Below are 18,696 nucleotides of genomic sequence, written 5' to 3'. Positions count from 1 at the left end.
TTGTTGTTCTCAGTCCTGGCAGATATGCTGCTGAGTGCTGAGTACCTGTTCTGGGTTTATATTGGTGACCTGGGTGCCAGGAAATAAATGTTGACTTCTTAGACCCCTGTCTCACTGTTACCCTCTCACCCTGCGGCTGAATTAGAGCTGCTGATTTTGGCCATGCACTGACTACAGTAGGGCCTAAACAGACTGATGCTAAATCAAAAATGGTTGAATTATCTATGAAATCACTATCAAGTCCCTAACGCATGTTGTCCCGAGTAACTCTAAGTTACCTCTGCATTCTTAGCAGGTAAAGACATCATGTTCAGGCTTTCACCACCTGCTGGCCATCAAGTGATGTTATTTTCTTCTCCTTGTTGGATGTCAGCTTTTTTTTTTATCAGTTATAATTTTCTTTGATGAATTGGATTACATTTTCACTCGATGCTGTAAAGCACTCTGTGTGTATGTGATACTGCTGTGCTACAATTGTTCAAGAACCTTTCTAACTTGTTAGAAAAAAAATAAGAATATCATCAATGTAAACAAGCACACAGAAACTTAATAAATTTCACAAGATGTTATTCACAAATTTTTTAATTATTACAGGAATCTATATGTCATTACTTTGTACTTGTAATGTCCCATAGTGGTCCTGAAAGTATTACACAGGTAGAGCTTAGTAAAAATATTGCACCTCCTTGATTTAGAAGGGAAGAGCTGAGAAGGGGATAAACATTTTTACAGTAATTTTTAAAATTTCTATACTCTATACAGGGATGAAGACCACCAACTTTTTTGCCAAAAAACAAAAAGTGGACCACTGAAATGTTAAGTGAACCAATTAGCTAGAATTCTCATATGTAATTGTCCATTGTTTGACTTTCAGAATACGACAAAGCACATATTTTACTTTTATGGTTGTAATTCAATAGGACAGTTGTTAGGATGTTTGAGTGGTAACTCAGTAGACATTTGTTTGCTTAAAACACCAGCATAAGCTTCATAATGGGGTGGTAATAATTGCACTGCACAACAAGAAATATAAATAATAACTGCTTAAACATTTTATAATCTGTTTTGCTTCCCAGTCAAAAAGGCAGTAATGTTTCTTTAGTCATGAGAAGTGTAAAATGATATAAGGGTGAGGACTTTGAATGATGAAGAAAGGAAACAACTTCTAAATATAGAACTCCTATTTGAACTGGCACATCATGTTTATTTGTGTCTAAGAATCCATTGCATAACGGTCTATCATCTACTGACAAAACTCTAGGTTTAGTATAATAGTTCAGATTTGAGACGAACTGATGAAATTCTAGGCTGTACCTGAATCAGTCATGGCCAGAAGAGGGTGTTGTTCAATAGGAATAAACTGAATTTTTAAACAGTTTGACTAGAAGTGCCCACCATACCAGCAGCCCTGACATATGATAAACACTCTGCTTTCCTGGCATTTTTGTTATTTTTATGCAATTGGGTACAATATGTCCTAGATTCCCAGAATAAAAGTATGAATACTTTGTAATATTCAGTGAAATTATTTAGGGATTTGTTTTACCTAACTCCATTGATTATATTATATCTTTACTTTCAGTAAATGTCTTAATGGTATACCCCTTTTCTGATTTTCTTTAAATCTTTTGCTCTCTAATAACAATTTCAATTTTTACTGCTAAATCAATTACTTCTTCAAACGTCTCAGTTTAACCATTCAGTTCATTCTTTATTTCTGTGGAGAGACTTTTCTTGAATGATAAAACAAGAGTCCTTTCCTACCATCTCACATTGCTGCAATCATTTAAAAAATGATAACATAGCTCATATTCTCAAATGTTTATGTTACTGCCTGACTTCCAAAGGACAAGTAACAGCAACTTTTGGTATATAGAGGAAGGTCAAAAATCTTTTTAATAAAGATGTTTAATGAGTGGGGCGATTAACATCATATCTTGAGGACATCCATTCTAGTGGCTTATCATCTATGAGTGTGACAATATAAGCTACTTTGGCTTGATCCAAGGCATACATCCTTTATATGTTCTATAACTCTGTGATGGTCATTACAATGTTCTATGCTGAGGTGTGCTGTGTTGTTAACATCACTTCAAGAGAGGCCTACTGAATCAAAAAGTTAATTAAAAAAACAAACTCAGCTATGGGACACACTCTGGACCCCCTTGAGGGCATAGCAAATGAGACAATTAAAACAAAACTGAGTGCCATTATGAACAATGAGGCACATCCTCTCTATGACACACTAAGGCCGGGTTTATACTTCCTCCTGCTACGCAACCATTTTACTGTTTATACTTGTGCACGTACTTTATGTAAATCTGGAGGAATCCAGCAGGTGGCAGTGCGAGATATCATCACGGTGAGAACAGGTTCGGCTTCACTGTGTTGTGAATTGCCTGAAACATCCATTAAATTCTAAGGACGCCTTGCTGAAATATCTCTAAAAAGGATGTTTAATGATTAAATCCATCAATCCAGGGATGCGCCCATTCTAGCTAGCATTGGGGACGAGGCAGAAACAATCCCTAGATGGGTCATCAGCTCATCACAAGGTGAATACAAGCACTCACATACACTAGCATCATTTTAGTGTCACCAAATCTGCATATCTTCGGAAGGAAACCAGAGCACACTGTGGAAACCCAGCAGGAAAACATGCAGACTCCAGGCAGGGAACACCAGCGACGTGACTCCCTGCGAGACAGCAGTGCTACCGCTCCACCACCGTGTCACCCCATGTGTGTAATTATTAACAGTATTCATTATTTAAACAAAATTAACGATTTATCTGTAAAATGTAACATACCTACTTTAATGCATTTCATCATGAAAGTGATATCAAATATAAATCTAAAGATTCTAAATGTGCAGAGAGTTGGAATATCATACATTAAATGTGTTCTGTGTGGTGATCTATTGCTGTTTGCCACTCCTGTCAGGTCAGAAGGAAGCCCCAGATAAAAAAGACAGCACAAAAGATGGCATGTGAGACTTTTAAAACGTATTGTGTCATTACGATCGGGAATATGCAATGCTTGAATATAAAAGCAGCATGAATGTATCTGTATGTCAGCATTTTGCTTCACCACATCGAACCATTCATCAAACATCAAAGCGTGCACATCAATCCCGTAGGATCCGCATAGCGGCTTTCTGTCACATGTAGATAGTAAACAGAGACTCTGACGTCACATTCCAACTTTTATCACACTGCACCCCCCCAACTGCTGAATGCTGGGAACGCGTGGCAGCCATGATGCGTGCGTGTACGCGTTCTGAGCATGAAGTATAAACGTGCCCTAACCCTGAGGACTTTTAGCCAACAAATCATTCAGCAGAAGTGTGTCAAGAAATGCTGTGGGCTCCTTTATACAACAGCAATATGCCTGTATAATACCTCACTGGAACTGGGACTGCTGAGTCAGATGTTTTCTTTCTTTTAAGTTTTCTTCAGTTCAGTCATTCCATTGTATGCTTAAGAGGGGTTTGCTGTTTGTCATTATATAATATTAGAAATTACTTACTTACTTAATTAATTATTGAGCTTCTGGGGACAAATATCTATCTATCTATCTATCTATCTATCTATCTATCTATCTATCTATCTATCTATCTATCTACATCTGAAGCTACGAGTGGTAGATTAAATGGCACTGGTTTAGCAAGCTACAATACCTTGTTAATCCACAGATAAACATGAGATATGTGGAATTTGGGGCTATTTAACTTTGCCTACACTGACAGTAATAATAGCTGCCTGCTGCATTACTCTTTGCCCCAACAGCTGTTACCAGAAAACGACTAAACTCATTTACCATTTGCTAGAATGACGCTGTGAAATCCAGATAGTGTCAAGCTGCTCTTTCTCTTTTTCCTGAGATCTTCAAAGACACACTTCATCTTGGAGTTCATTATATCAATTGATCCTAGATTCTGGTTTCAAAGGGTTGAAGCAGTAAAAAGGTATGTACCAGGTGAAGTACATATTAAAAAAGGGCAAAAGTTAGAACTAGCCCCAAAACAAATTCAGTAAACTGGAGGCAAACTCAAAAATGAAGAAGAATGTCTATTACTAAGAATTCAATAACAAGAGCTTTTGCGAAATTTGATTTACAATTTCCAAAATCTAAAATGAAGATACAGTAATGTGTCACTGGCTTTTATACCATTGCAGTTTTTGGAAGCCACACCCCACTTGAAGCCACACCCTCTTTGAAATCAAAATGATGCTTTCCAAGGAAAATATAATAGTGTTGTGATAACAACCCAAATTTAAAAATCATAAAAGTGACTTATTTAAAGATTCATTCTAGAGAGAGAGATGATAAGAGTAGCAAATTCTTGTTCTCTTTTTAAATCTCTTTTTAAAATCCATGCAAAAAAATGTAGTATTGAGAAATAGCATATCATAACACTGTCTAAGTGTACAGTTTTGGTTTCTGCCTCATTCCTAAAGCTGCCAAGAAAGGCTTAGGCTCCAGTGATCTTGTACTAAAATAAAAAAGCAACTTCATAAAACAAATGGATAATTTTTAGTCTCCTTGACATTATTAATTTTTTCTTTACTTATGTCTAGGTGTTTTTGAATAAACATGTCAACAACTCTCAGGCTTGGATTGGTCTCTCTGATTTAAAACAAGAAGGAACGTTTCTTTGGGTAGATGAAACAACTCCCACAAGGAGGTACTATTTTACTTTTTTTGTTTTGTTTTTTTTTGCTGTTATTCCTTTTGTTAGTTTCATAGCTGTGTATAGAAGTGTACGCCGTATGATTGCTCAGTGGTTAATATTGTTGAGGTGCCCTGGGTTTGAGTTTTGCTGTGTGGAGTTTGCAAGTTCTCCCTTTGTTTGTGTGGGTTTTACTCAGGCTCTTCCTCCTACATCCATGAAGACATGCAGGTTAAGTTATTGGTGCCTGTAAATTAACCAAAGCATGGTGTTTTTATGTTGGCCCTGTGGTGGTCTGGCATCTTATACAATGGTGATTCCTACCTTGCACCCAGCTCCTGCTACCCTTATTTGGATTAAGAATGATACTGAATTTTGAAATTTTCCTTTTTCCACCTCATTCTAGCAACTGCTTCGCAATTAAACCATTTCTCAAAAAGCCCTGTTGTCATTCTTCTTTGCAATAACTTTGTAAGGCCAAAAGTAACAACTGATCCTCATTTTTGTGCATTTTATTTTGTCTCACACCTTGTTCCAATGGTGGTAGCGCTGGTGCCTTGTAGTGTGGACACCAAGGTTCATGTCCTGGATCCGCCCTTTTGCATGTTCGCTCTGTGTCTGCATGGATTTCTTCCGGAGCACCCACAGGTTAAAGTATTTGTGTTTGCCTTGTGAGTGACTGGCACCCTGTCCAGGGTTTGCTCCTAGCTGGGATAGACAACAGCCACCCAACAAGCCCACCATCCTGCAACCTTGGTCTAAATTAAGCAGATCAGAACAATTACCAAGTTACAATACAGTGTTCACAACAACAAAATAAAGAAAAACTCTCTGCTTATATATAAGGAGAGGAATATCAGGGAACTGTCTTGTCTCCCATCCTATTCACCCTTAACACACCAGACCTCCATCACAATACCAGCATTTGCCATCTACAGAAAATTTCAGATGGCTCATCCATCACAGGCAACATTAATAATGGACATGAGTCAGAGTACAGAAAGGTTGTGGAAGACTTTGTCTTGTGGTTCAGGGACAACAACCTGCAACTTGACATCAGCAAAACAAAAGAGCTGGTGGTAGACATCTGGAATGACAAGGAGCCTCTGAGACCAGTCACCATTTAGGGGGAGGACATGGAAGTGGTGCAGAGCTACACGTACCTGGAGGTCAACACAAACAACAGACTGGACTGGTCTGACAACACAGTGGCACTGTACAAGAAGGGCCAGAGCAGACTTGACATCCTAAGGAAACTCGAGTCTTTTGATACGTGCAACAAGCTGCTGTAAATGTTCTACCAGTCCATAATAGTGGTGTTCTACACTGTATTCTCCTGAGGAAGCAAACTGAGATCAAAAGAAGCACAATACCTGAATAAACTTATCTGGAAAGTCTGCTCCATCACTGGGTGAGTCCTGGTCACACTGGAAGCTGTTGTGGAAAAGAGGATGGTGGCAAAATTGAATTGAATGCCATAGGCTCATTCCACTACAGTGTGCTAAGATGTGCCACTGAAGGTCTTTTCTGCCCACTGCTATCAGGGAATTCAGTGCTTCCTCCCAATGTAACCATTAAGTTTATTTATTTATTTGTTTATCTATTGACTGATTGGATGGATTACCTCTCTTGTGAGTCTGTATCTTTGTTTTTCATGTTTTTGCTGTTGTATCTGAAAGTCTGTATCAGATTAATAACGTTTATGTAATCTATGTAATGTAAAACTAATGTAATTTAATTATGGAAACTTATATCCTACCTCTCCAAAAATAAAAAAAAAATTAGCAGAAAGTACTGCTTTATTTTACGATAGATATTGTCTGAAATGGTTGGTATTATCGTGCATGCATGTGCTCTGAATAGTTGTGATAATTAATGAGAGATTGATTATGGATGTGCATTTCACATAATTAAGAAACAAGAACTAAACAAAATTCAGGTATACATTTAATCCCGACTCTGCTTAGGTTCAAATTTAATCTGTACTGTTTAGGGTCACAGGGAGGCAGTGATTAGCACAGCAGCACTGGAAGTACGGCACAAAGCAAACATGGTCTCTCCTTAGCAGGGTTTAATCGCACAGCCAGTCCTAAAGTAGTGCTGCATGAAATCCACTAACAGAGGCCTACATATAAAGTGTCATTTTAAGTTTAATCTAGTTATTTTTTACAGATATTTTGAAAACATTGTGATCTGGTTGCGCAGCAGAAAGTGGTTTGGGATGGAAAAAAGTGACGGGTGTTATTTATTTCACAGCACATGAGGAATTGAATGTTTTTTTTTGTCAATTGAGTAATATTTTTGATAAATTTGCAGTATTCAATGATCTTGCCTGATGCTGCTGAAACATTGGGAACATGTGTGGTGGGAGAGTTGAAGCATGCATGTATCATGCAGTGAAGTGACATAGATGGGGACAACGTGCAAAGCCCTTACAGACCCTGGCCCAGTGAGTCAGGAATGCAAGCACTGCGCTCCCACTCTGTCTAAGTTAAAACCAGTGCTGGAAGTGGCTATACATATGTGACAGTACCTTATGCGTTACACTATTGTATTAAAATAAACAGCAAGTTGCATGGAAGCAGTAGCTTTGAGTGTCACAACATAACTTTTGTGGCTTCCTTATTAGAAATTCAGGCTCCACGGTTGAAGAATCTGAGTCCTCTTAGGTTGATGGCGCACAATAAATAATCATGATGAAAGCCAGTCTGTATAGAAAAGTATATTCTTAAAGTTAATGATTTGCATACTGTATACACAAAGAGAATCATGATCATGTATTAAAATAAACATTATATCATAGTGCACATTAGTATAACAAGGGTTAAATCACGAAAAGACCTGGGCCTGTATATTTTTTATTTTTTTTAGCAAGCTGGAAACCACTGATATTTCATGAGTCAAGGTCAGGTATGTAGAGAGAGGCTGACAGGCAGAACCCCCCTTTCTCTCCAGTTGGTGAATATAAGCTGAGGACTAAAGATAATGGTGGCAAGAACAGGAAGGGTTCAAGTGGGCAGAAGGCCTGTCAAGTGGCCATGATGGATAAGAAATAGAGTGCTATGCTCATTAGGCTGGGAAATATTGGTGGAACTAATTAGAGGCAGGACCAAGGTAACGGGAAGCTTGGAGTCAGATAGGTGTGAACTCTTGATAAAAACCGTAAATAAAAGTAAGATGGCCCCATTGCTGGGTGCTCAGTTCATCTGAACTGAGGCTGTGTGTACATCACGCAATAAAGCTTGATTCTGCCTGCACATCTTGAGGTCTCCGAGTGCCTTCTTTGAGCAGCGTGTTTCTGCCACAACATATGCTAGAAAGCACTGCCAGTATTCAGTGTCCAATAGTGCCAGTAATCAAAAGCAAAAAAAGAGATGTAAAGTACTGGCGAGAACAGGCCCACTTCAAGCACTAGTTAAGACATATATACAAAAGAACTTCAATCTGATTAAAATTAAATGTTGCCTATATCTTTAGTTCAGTTATAGTCACTTTACTGTAAGCTATATGTTTTCTTAATCTACCCCTGCAAACATCTCCCCGATGTTACCGGCATCAAGTTGCACCTTGTTTTATGCCCTGTGCTGCTAGATTAATCACCGGTTCCCTGTGACCCTAAACTGGGAAGATTAAATTTATCCCTCAGAACATGCAAGTTAAATTTACACCAATAGCTTTTGTTCAGTTCTTGTCACTTGTTTGCATGCTATGCACATCCTTAATCTGTGTCTCACTAGCCATCACACGATGTCTGGAGTAAACCTGTGCATGATAATACCAACCACAACAGACAATCAGCCTGGAAACCAAATCTTTACACAGTACTCACCAGCACGTTATAAAATCTGAGCAGAACCTCATTCTCAGAAGGTGTACTTTTCAGAGCACCCCTCCCCACTGTTTGTGTATTCAAACTTAAAACTTTAACTTCCTATGTGTAATACTTTACATTAACTTGCATTAAATTTCATCTGCCACAAATCTGCCTAAGCCTGTATACTGTCAAAGTCCCTCTGATTCAATGGAGGGACCCCCATAATTCCACAGATTCTAGATTATCTGATAGTCCACCTACAGTGCATCCGGAAAGTATTCCACAGCGCATCACTTTTTCCACATTTTGTTATGTTCCAGCCTTATTCCAAAATGGATTAAATCCATTTTTTTCCTCAGAATTCTACACACAACACCCCATAATGACAACGTGAAAAAAGTTTACTTGAGATTTTTGCAAATTTATTAAAAATAAAAAAATTGAGAAAGCACATGTACATAAGTATTCACAGCCTTTGCCATGAAGCTCAAAATTGAGCTCAGGTGCATCCTGTTTCCCCTGATCATCCTTGAAATTTTTCTGCAGCTTAATTGGAGTCCACCTGTGGTAAATTCAGTTGACTGGACATGATTTGGAAAGGCACACACCTGTCTATGTAAGGTCCCACAGTTGACAGTTCAGGTCAGAGCACAAACCAAGCATGAAGTCAAAGGAATTGTCTGTAGACCTCTGAGACAGGATTGTCTCCAGGCACAAATCTGGGGAAGGTTACAGAAAAATTTCTGCTGCTTTGAAGGTCCCAATGAGCACAGTGGCCTCCATCATCCGTAAGTGGAAGAAGTTCAAAACCACCAGGACTCTTCCTAGAGCTGGCCGACCATCTAAACTGAGCAATCGGGGGAGAAGGGCCTTAGTCAGGGAGGTGTCCAAGAACCCGATGGTCACTCTGTCAGAGCTCCAGAGGTCCTCTGTGGAGAGAGGAGAACCTTCCAGAAGGACAACCATCTCTGCAGCTATCCACCAATCAGGCCTGTATGGTAGAGTGGCCAGATGGAAGCCACTCCTTAGTAAAAGGCACACGGCAGCCCACCTGGAGTTTGCCCAAAGGCACCTGAAGGACTCTCAGACCATGAGAAAGAAAATTCTCTGGTCTTATGAGACAAACATTGAACTCTTTGCTGTGAATGCCAGGCATCACGTTTGGAGGAAACCAGGCACCGCTCATCACCAGTCCAATACCATCCCTACAGTGAAGCATGGTGGTGGCAGCATCATGCTGTGGGGATGGGAGACTAGTCAGGATAAATGGAAAGATGACTGCAGCAATGTACAGAGGCATCCTGGATGAAAACCTGCTCCAGAGCACTCTTGAATCTCTGGAGAGATCTTAAAATGGCTGTGCACTGATGCTTCCCATCCAACCTGATGGAGCTTGACAGGTGCTGCAAAGAGGAATGGGCGAAACTGGCCAAGGATAGTTGTGCCAAGCTTGTGGCATCATATTCAAAAAGACTTGAGGCTGTAATTGCTGTCAAAGGTGCATCGACAAAGTATTGAGCAAAGGCTGTGTAATTATGTACATGGGATTTCTCGGGATTTTTACTTTTAATAAATTTGCAAAAACCTCAAGTAAACTTTTTTCACGTTGTCATTATGGGGTGTTGTGTGTAGAATTCTGAGGAAAAAATGAATTTAATCCATTTTGGAATAAGGCTGCAACATAACAAAATGTGGAAAAAGTGATGCGCTGTGAATACTTTCCGGATGCACTGCATCTTGGTATCATCTGCAAATTTAACTAGCTTGTTACTTACATTCCTACTCAAATCATTTATATAGTATATTAAAAATAGTAGCGGCCCTAACACTAACCCCTGCTGGACACCACTCTTAACATCAGCCAATTCTGCTGGGGTTCCTCGCACCATCACCCTCTGCTTCTTGTGTCAGAGTCGATTTTGCACCCATCTACACACAACACCCTGAACTCCCACTTCTTTTAGTTTGATGCCCAACCTCTCATGTGGCACCTCATCAAATGCTTTCTGAAAGTCAGATAAATATCATCTGCTCCACTTCCAGCATGTCAGTAAAACACGACCTTTCTCATCTGAACTCATGCTGACTGTTCTGTAAAACTCCTGTTCTTCTCATGCGTTGCTCAATGTTTCTATTAATAATTTCTTCTGTTAATTTAGCTTAGTGGGAACAGCAGATTCTATTTATGGACAGTTTCTCAGTCTATATTCTTCTCCAATGACTTGCATAGCTCTTTTTTGCCTGCCTAATAAGAACCATATGGGGTTTCCTAACCAACATTGATATTTAACTTCTTTGGTAACATAGGCCTTCAAGGTGTCTTTCAACCGCTTCCTCTGCTCACTTCATTTCCTCGATCCTGCATTAAAGTAGGAGTAGAGGATTTGTTTGCAAGTCACTTGAGTAGGTTGTGCTTTCTTGCATGCCACTTTATGTTTTAATTCAATTATACTATAAGTTATTATACATTTTTGCATATGAGAATAAAATGAAGAAAGATAAACAGATAATCAGGTATTGGCTTCAATGTTAACATCATCAGGTTTTTTTTTTTTAATTCAGCTATTGGACGGAAGGACAGCCTGATGATTGGAAAGTCATTAATCCAACTGGAGAGGACTGTGTTCATTTAAGACCTTGGGTACACCCGCTCAACACCTGGCATGATATACATTGTGATATCAGCATGCAAAGAATTTGTGAGAAAAATATAATTTTTTAAGTTGTGTTTAAGCAGATGCTCACCATCACATTAACTTCTCAATCTATTTCTGTTTAGGTTTAATCACATGATCTTGATGGGCTAAGTGGTCTTCTCTGATTTGGCAATCTTCTTATGCTGTTATATACTCTAGGTTTATTGTTACCACTGCACCATAACAAAGTCTGCATGTGGATTTTTAACTTCTTTGTTATTGAATTTTAAGACATGATAGATCACTTTTTGCAGTGTTTCCAGCAGAAGAGTAATAGAATACCCTAATGCATTTTTATCAACTTTGTTTAGGTGGTATGGTGGAGCAACAGTGGTTAGCACCTCTCCTGTACATCTCCATAGACTTGGTTTGGAATTCTGGCCCAGTCTGTGTCTGTGTGGAGCAAGGTTATTATAGTTTTGCCTTTTTGTATTAGTTTTTATTTCTATATTTTTTCTGACCTTACTTGGAAATTCAGTTTAGTTTTAGTTTTCCTTCGTCGTGTATTTTTAGTTTTAGTTTAGTTTTTATTTCACAAAGACATTTCTATTTTATTTTTATATATATTAGTTTCAGTTTTAGTTTTAGTAATTATGGCATGGAGCGCCTACGGAGTTAGTTTTGTGTCACAATCAGACAGAACTGTACACTTAACAGATTTGGATATGAATTTAATGCTAGTGGAAGCTTACTACACTGCCTAGTTTACTATCTGGTTTTGTTTTTGTCTGATAAAAACAAGCATAATCAAAACTAGATACTGAATATGAACAATTTTACACAATTTTATAATTTTTAAAATATTTTCTCATGAACATCATAGGGGCTTAGGAAGAACAGGGCTCTTAGACTTGAATGAGTGTGCATACCCCACATAGCTGTATTGAGGGAAACGAAGAACAACAAGCATAGTGTCAAGGTTAGAGGTGGTGAGTCTTGAATAGACCACCATAAAGGACAGTAAACCCATAATGAGCAGAGCAAGAGAAGGTAATAGGAGTACGGACAGACAAAACAACAGAGACAGCGTCTGAGATTAAGAACAACATATACATTACCTAAACCTGTTTATCCACAGTAGGATTGCAGGATACCTGGAGCCTACCGCAGCAGGTTTGGATTGAAGGCAGGATAAATCCCTGGTATGCAATATGTATGATAAGGCTGATGTTAAGAACAAAAAGAATATGATATTTCAACTATCTATTTTGAGAGAGAAAAACATTGAAAAAAGGAAGACAAATATTTTAAAATATAATTCTGCTAATGGATTACGTTCACAATATCAGGTATTTTGAGTTGTGAATATGAACTAAAAAAGATAAATTTAATAAATATGGAATAAATACAAAAACCCATTAGTATGTTTAGTTTTTCATCACTTGACAGACTCTCTACCTTTGTTTGTATCGCTTCGTTGTTAAGCTATGTTTTTAAAGCAAAAGTGATTGGTCAGCAACAATATGCTGATCTTGTATGATGACCTAGTCAGTCTCTCGATCAGTGACGTTTTATTTTCAAAAACCGGGAGTGCTCTCCCCTCGACGTTCGTGTATACTCAGATATGGGGATGGATATTTGAGGTGTAAACTGCAAGGCAATGATTATATTTTTATATTATGTACATTAAGGAACCATCAACAACAAATCTAATCATATATTGAACAATTATTATAAAAGTAAAGTTGAAAAAAATCATACTCCATTTTTTTTTATTTATACAGCTGCAGAGTCTGTGTTCAGGTAAAGTACCACTTCCGGGTGATGGATTTGGCCCAAAAGTTAATACAGATCTATAATTGTGGTGTAACAACCACATGCCGAATTTCATCTATCTAGTTGCGTTTTTGAGTTATCGTGTTTATACACACACAAGACACACGCGCGCGCGTACACACACAATTCCAAAAAACAGTATTGTTGGACACTGGTTAGTCTATAATGTCAAGATTCATCAAAATATCGAGGTCGAATTTTTTCATGATTACTATACTTCGTATATGAGAAAGTAAAAATGATTATTCCTGTGCAAAGTGGCAGGTGAATTGCTGTTAACAAAAAGCAGACACCTGAGAAATAAACTGAAACGTTACTCATTCGTGATTTTTCTGTCCATATGGTAAACGTTTTGTTGACCAGCACATTCTGATTTCAGCCGTTTGAATTACATCTTGATATACAACAAGCACAAAGAAAGGCGGCACGCAAATCGCTTTCTATTTCTCATGCTTTACACACCCGCACTCAGCTTGCTCTGTCACTGCAAATGCTGTGTGAACAGCCGCTCTCTGTCACCAGTCGCCGTTCATTGGATGAATATATGCGGGCAGCTCGTGGTGGATGACTTTCTGTTTTAGAGTTAAAACTTACAAGGGTTAAAGACTAACGGCAAGAATATTCATTCAAAAACGAAAAAATAATAATTTACTAAAATATTTTTAGTTATTTCAGTTAGTCTTTCCAGCTACTTTAATAGTTTCGTTTAGTTTTAGTTTCTCATTCCGGTTTTGTTAATTATTTTATTTCAGTTTACGAAAATGTTTTTTTAATAGTAGTTTCAGTTTTGATTTTAGTTTTCGTTAACTATAATAACCTTGGTGTGGAGTTTTCTTCAAGTGTTTTAGTTTTGCTTCCACATCCTAAATATAAATAAACTGAGTTAATTGGTAAATGGTATTAAGGACTACAGTCCCAGTCCACTGTTGGTCCATTCCTTGCACCTTTAAGGTGCTGCAAGATGAATTGCATCCATTCCGCCTTGAATTATATTAGAAGATTAAAGGATGGATACATTAATTTTGTTCCAAAATGGTACCATGATCTCAACCCTAACCTATTCTTAAGGAAGAGCACCTTGGTGAAGAGCAAAGTGTTGTATGATGAGAATTAGACTAATTACTAGAGATACCATATGTTACATCCAACCATTAGTTTTTTGCATTCATTTATTGCAATTATGAGAAGCTGGATTCTCGCCCAAAGCTATCTGGTATGAGACAAGAGCAAGCACCTTAACAAGCATCAGTACATTGTAGCTACACTTTGCAAAAGTTGTTCAAACAGACTAGAATTTCACTTACTTCAAGACAAGAACATTTTTAGCAGAATCCATAAAGAAGGAATTCAAAATATATGAATGTACTGTATATCTCTGTACTATTCCATAATTCCAGAAATCTGGAAAATAATATCAGAGCACACCTACCTGCATTTCTCATCACACAGCCTGCAGCCACTGTTTAAGATCACTAAGCATCACTGAAAAGTACAGTCTAATTTTAATTTAAGCAATTTACTGAACGTTAGGGCTTTCTTAACACTAGAATTACCAGAGCCTACAAAAAAACTTGTAAACCAGGCCCACCTTAAATTCCTTTGCACCTCTCCGTCAGCGTCTTTTGTCTTGTAAATGTGTCGATAAGTCCAAGCAGCAAGCAGCCTGCTATACCATCACCCCCCACCGCCGCAGAACGGGCAAGAAGTTCTCCCAGTTCCAGCCCTGATTATCTGGGAGTGAGTTACCTAGAGTTGTATAGGGGAAATAATTTCATATGTGTTCCGTGTCTGCAACAATCTATGTAAACATTTCGTTAAAACAGAAACATTTTTCATGTTTTAGTAATAAGTGACAAAATGTAGACTTAAACTGTATAATGTATGAAGGCTGATAGTCAAATATCTAATAAACACTTTCACAAAAGGTGCAAGTACAATACGACAGCTTCCGTGGTGCAGCGGTAAGAAGTGCTGAGGTATAATCCAGAGGTCGTGAGGTCAAAATAATAATAATAATAATAATAAGCAAGTTCATTTTCAAATAATATTGCATTAGTGCAATGATGTTTTCTGATTGGTACTATTCAGGTCATACAATGATTTCTTCAAAATGTCACATATATTTGTTTTTCTTTTTTCCCCCGTGCTGCGTTGACATCATGCACCAGAAGGCGTGAGCTTATTCAGTGTGAGCAGGAGCACGTGGGTGGCCAGTTGCTTGTGCTATAACAAGCTTGACTTGGCGGTGATCAATGTACTGTACAAGGCATGCATGGAAGCCAGTGAGAAAAGAAGAGTGTTCTTTGTTCACCTTACAGAGGAACTTCATAATCCCTTCTTACAAGAAAAGGCGATGGAAAAAGAGGATGCAACATCGACAAGCTTCTGTTCCAAGACCGCTGCTTCCTCCAGGAAAGCAAATTCAGTCAGTCAGAGTCAGGTGCCACTTCAGTGTAATAGGAAACACAGCATAGAGAAGTGTGTACATTGCAACAGGCACACGTGTCGTAAATGTAGGAAGGACGGTCCTTGGGTGTGTGGGAACTGTTAACATTTGAATTTGATAACTGCATATAGTGTGGAACTGACCTCTCTGTACTATTCTTTCCTCTGCATGTCCTGGAGTACAAAAGAAACACCACCATGCACCAAAATGTGCAGACTGGGCAAGATCAGGATAAAAAAAAAAACGCAGTCACTGATTACAACCGCAAGAAGGTATGCGAATGAATATGAATAATATGAATAATGTTGCATCAGTGCCACAATGTTTTCCGAAATGTACAATACAGGTCATAAAATGAGTTATTCCAAATATCACATATACCTATGTCTCTGTTTTTATGTCAGTGCGGCTTTGACATCATGGACCGTAAGGTGCATACTAATTCAGCGTAAGCAGGAACACTCAATAAAACTGAATAAAAAAAATTAAAGTGATGGTGAGATATGAAGAAGGCAGATTCACCAGCGTTTGTGTGTCAGCTTTTATCCCTTCAGATCAGAGAATTTCCAGTTCCATTATCTCAAAACGCCATTCACATCTACAGTTATTCCCAGTTTCAGATAAAAAGTAACAGTGTCAGGTCTGGGGTGGTGTGGTGTGGATGTTGTATTGTGATTGTGACTGAGAGAATAAAAGTAAAAAAAAACAAAAAAAAAACGCTAACTTTTACAAGTACTATAAATGTACACCAACTGTTATAGACACATATCAAATGTATGTTTTTATTGTTAAATATTAACAATAAGAGCAGCTCACTACTCAAAAGTATAAATTTGCGGAGAGCTGGTTTCGAACTCACAACCTCTGGATTACAAGTCAGCAGTTCTTATCACTGCGCCAAGGATTGTGCGTATTAGTCGAGTTATAGCTGCGATTTTTGAGAGACGATCTACCAGAAATTATCGCAGGGATCTGGGTTCGAATCCCCTCATGCCACATTGCTGAATGGAAGAAAATATCTCACTTTTTGGTCTTGTCCGTTACAGGAGATGGACATCTGAAGCGGAGCTCTGTTGCAGCAGCTTCATTTTTTCTCTTATTTCTTATTATCCCGAGGTATCCTGTATTTACCCAACCCGAGGAGTTTCTACAACAGTATATACACATGAGTAACAAGAAAGGGGATCAGAAAGAAATGGAAAAGAAACTTAAAACTACACCCAAGTCTAGACAGGCATCAAGCCCAAGTGCAAGGTACAGACTTTCAGAGACTGACCTGGAACAGGCAGGCGAAAGCACAGACTTCCCATAACCCCGCTCCACTGCATTATCTTCAGTCGAGACTGAAAATGGGAGTGAAGGTGCAAGTTATGCAGGTCACGATAGCTTGCTGATTCCAGAAGATCACTTGAAACTTGAGATGGCCTTGCAGTCTGCGCATTCATCTACTCATTGCGAGCCGGAAGCATCGGCTGTAACGGGGGTTGCCACTTCACCCACGGAGCACGAAAGCCGAAACGATTTGTCCAAACTGAAGGTAATGATCGCCACGGCCATAAATGAGCTCAAGAAAGACATTCAGAAAAATTTGAAGAAAGAAATAAATGGCTTGCTCAAGACAAACAAGAAGCTGCAGCTGGAGCTGCAAGAGATGTGGCAGGAATATAAAGACTTGGAAAAATGTATATATAATCGTTTTGATGCAGCCTTTAAAGATATGGTGGGAAAAATGAGACAACTTGCCGATCAGCTGGAAGACGTTAAGCAGACATTCACGACTTGAATTGAAACAGCGGAACATGGAAAAGCTACAGCAGCGAATTCCGAATGCAAAAAACTTAGAGACAGACTTGTGGCTCTGGAAGATGGATGCAGAAGTAATAATATTAGAATAGAAGGTCTACCTGAGAATCGTGAAAGTCCAAACCCAGTGAAACTCATAGCTGAACTATTCTCAAAAATAATTGGAGAGGACTTTAAATCAGATACTGAGATAGTGGCAGCTTATCACATACGTGAAACAAATACCTCTAAACCTAGGACTCTAATTGTCCGCTTCGAGAGATTACAATTTAAGCTTAATGTAATGGCACTTCTCAGACACAAACAGGAGATTATATTTGAAAATAACCACATTCGTATTTTCCCTGATTTCTCACCCTCAACAGCTGCTAAACATGCAACTTTTTACAACATTAAACAGCGGTTACGGAAAGCCGATATCAGATACAGCCTCTTGTATCCTGCCAAACTGAAAGTGGATATTCAAGACAAATATCACATCTTCTCCTCCACAGAGGAAGCAGAAAAGGAATTAAGAAAGCTGATCCCAACACTTTTTTGAAATACAATAGTGAGTCGCATCCTGTCATGGTATGGCAAAAAGATATTACCTGCTGTCTGATTCGCTTGCAATGATATGGGTACCATAATTATACATCCTTTTCTCTTCTTGGCCACTTTTTGTTTATGTTTTAATAACAATTACATGAGTATGTGTGGAATAAATTAAAGTAGTTTTTTTTTTAACTATTCTTAAGGAGACTGTTAAACATCATAACCTAGGTTTATTGTTTTTGTTATTACTCCATTAGGGTTAACTATGCTTATCCAGGGCCACTTTTTAACACCATTCCCTGGGTTTACAGTCTTAATATTTCAAGATTGTTAATAATTATATTTTATGCTTATAGTATTTAGACTTTATCGGCAATAGATATCTCTACTTTTTAATCCTCAAACGCCGCTGCTGGGGGGCTTGTTTTGTTTTGGACGTGTTCTGTCTCTAGGTATGTCAGAGGACTGTGACTTTGTGAAGTGGGGTCCAGCCTCACGTGGGGAGTCAGCAAGGATCAGTTCCGGCTGCAAAATGACTGGACTGGCCAAATGTTCCATTCCAGCTTTACAAAGAAAACTAGAGGTGTGTGAATTCTCATACATAGAACAGTCTCATGTGTAGTATCAGATGTGGTATCTGATCCTGAAGGGAGATATGTGATTGTCGTGGGCAAATTATTTAACTGTAAAGTGACTTTGATAAATGTTTATGTACCCAATGTCGATGATAGGGAATTCATGCAAAATGTATTTACATTTATTCCCAATGTGAACACCCATAAAATTATAATGGCTGGGGACTTTAATTGTGTTTTAAATCCATTCTTAGATAGGTCTCCTGTCACAGGGGGGATGACATCTAACACTGCAGAGATTTTACACAGTTTTTAACTGACCAGAACTTATCAGACCCCTGGAGGTTTCTAAACCCAAACTCAAGAACATATCCTTCTACT

The 18,696-nt window shown here is 38.4% G+C and overlaps 1 protein-coding gene across 1 annotated transcript in view; it reads left to right on the top strand.

Annotated features, from left to right (window-relative positions):
* The window catches only part of LOC127527127 (hepatic lectin-like), a 35,063-nt gene extending 23,485 nt beyond the window's left edge, over positions 1 to 11,578 (top strand). The window contains exons 5-6 of the mRNA XM_051924776.1: positions 4,580 to 4,686; positions 11,048 to 11,578. Coding sequence (XP_051780736.1) covers positions 4,580 to 4,686; positions 11,048 to 11,207 — 267 coding nt within the window. The 3' untranslated portion in view covers positions 11,208 to 11,578. The remainder of the gene's footprint in view (positions 1 to 4,579; positions 4,687 to 11,047) is intronic.
* The last annotated feature ends 7,118 nt before the right edge of the window (positions 11,579 to 18,696 follow it).

The sequence above is a fragment of the Erpetoichthys calabaricus genome, chromosome 3 (assembly GCF_900747795.2).
Source record: "Erpetoichthys calabaricus chromosome 3, fErpCal1.3, whole genome shotgun sequence".
Taxonomy (NCBI): Eukaryota; Metazoa; Chordata; class Cladistia; order Polypteriformes; family Polypteridae; genus Erpetoichthys; species Erpetoichthys calabaricus.
Note: the sequence above shows the minus strand (reverse complement) of the source record. Positions and strands in the feature narration are given on the sequence as shown.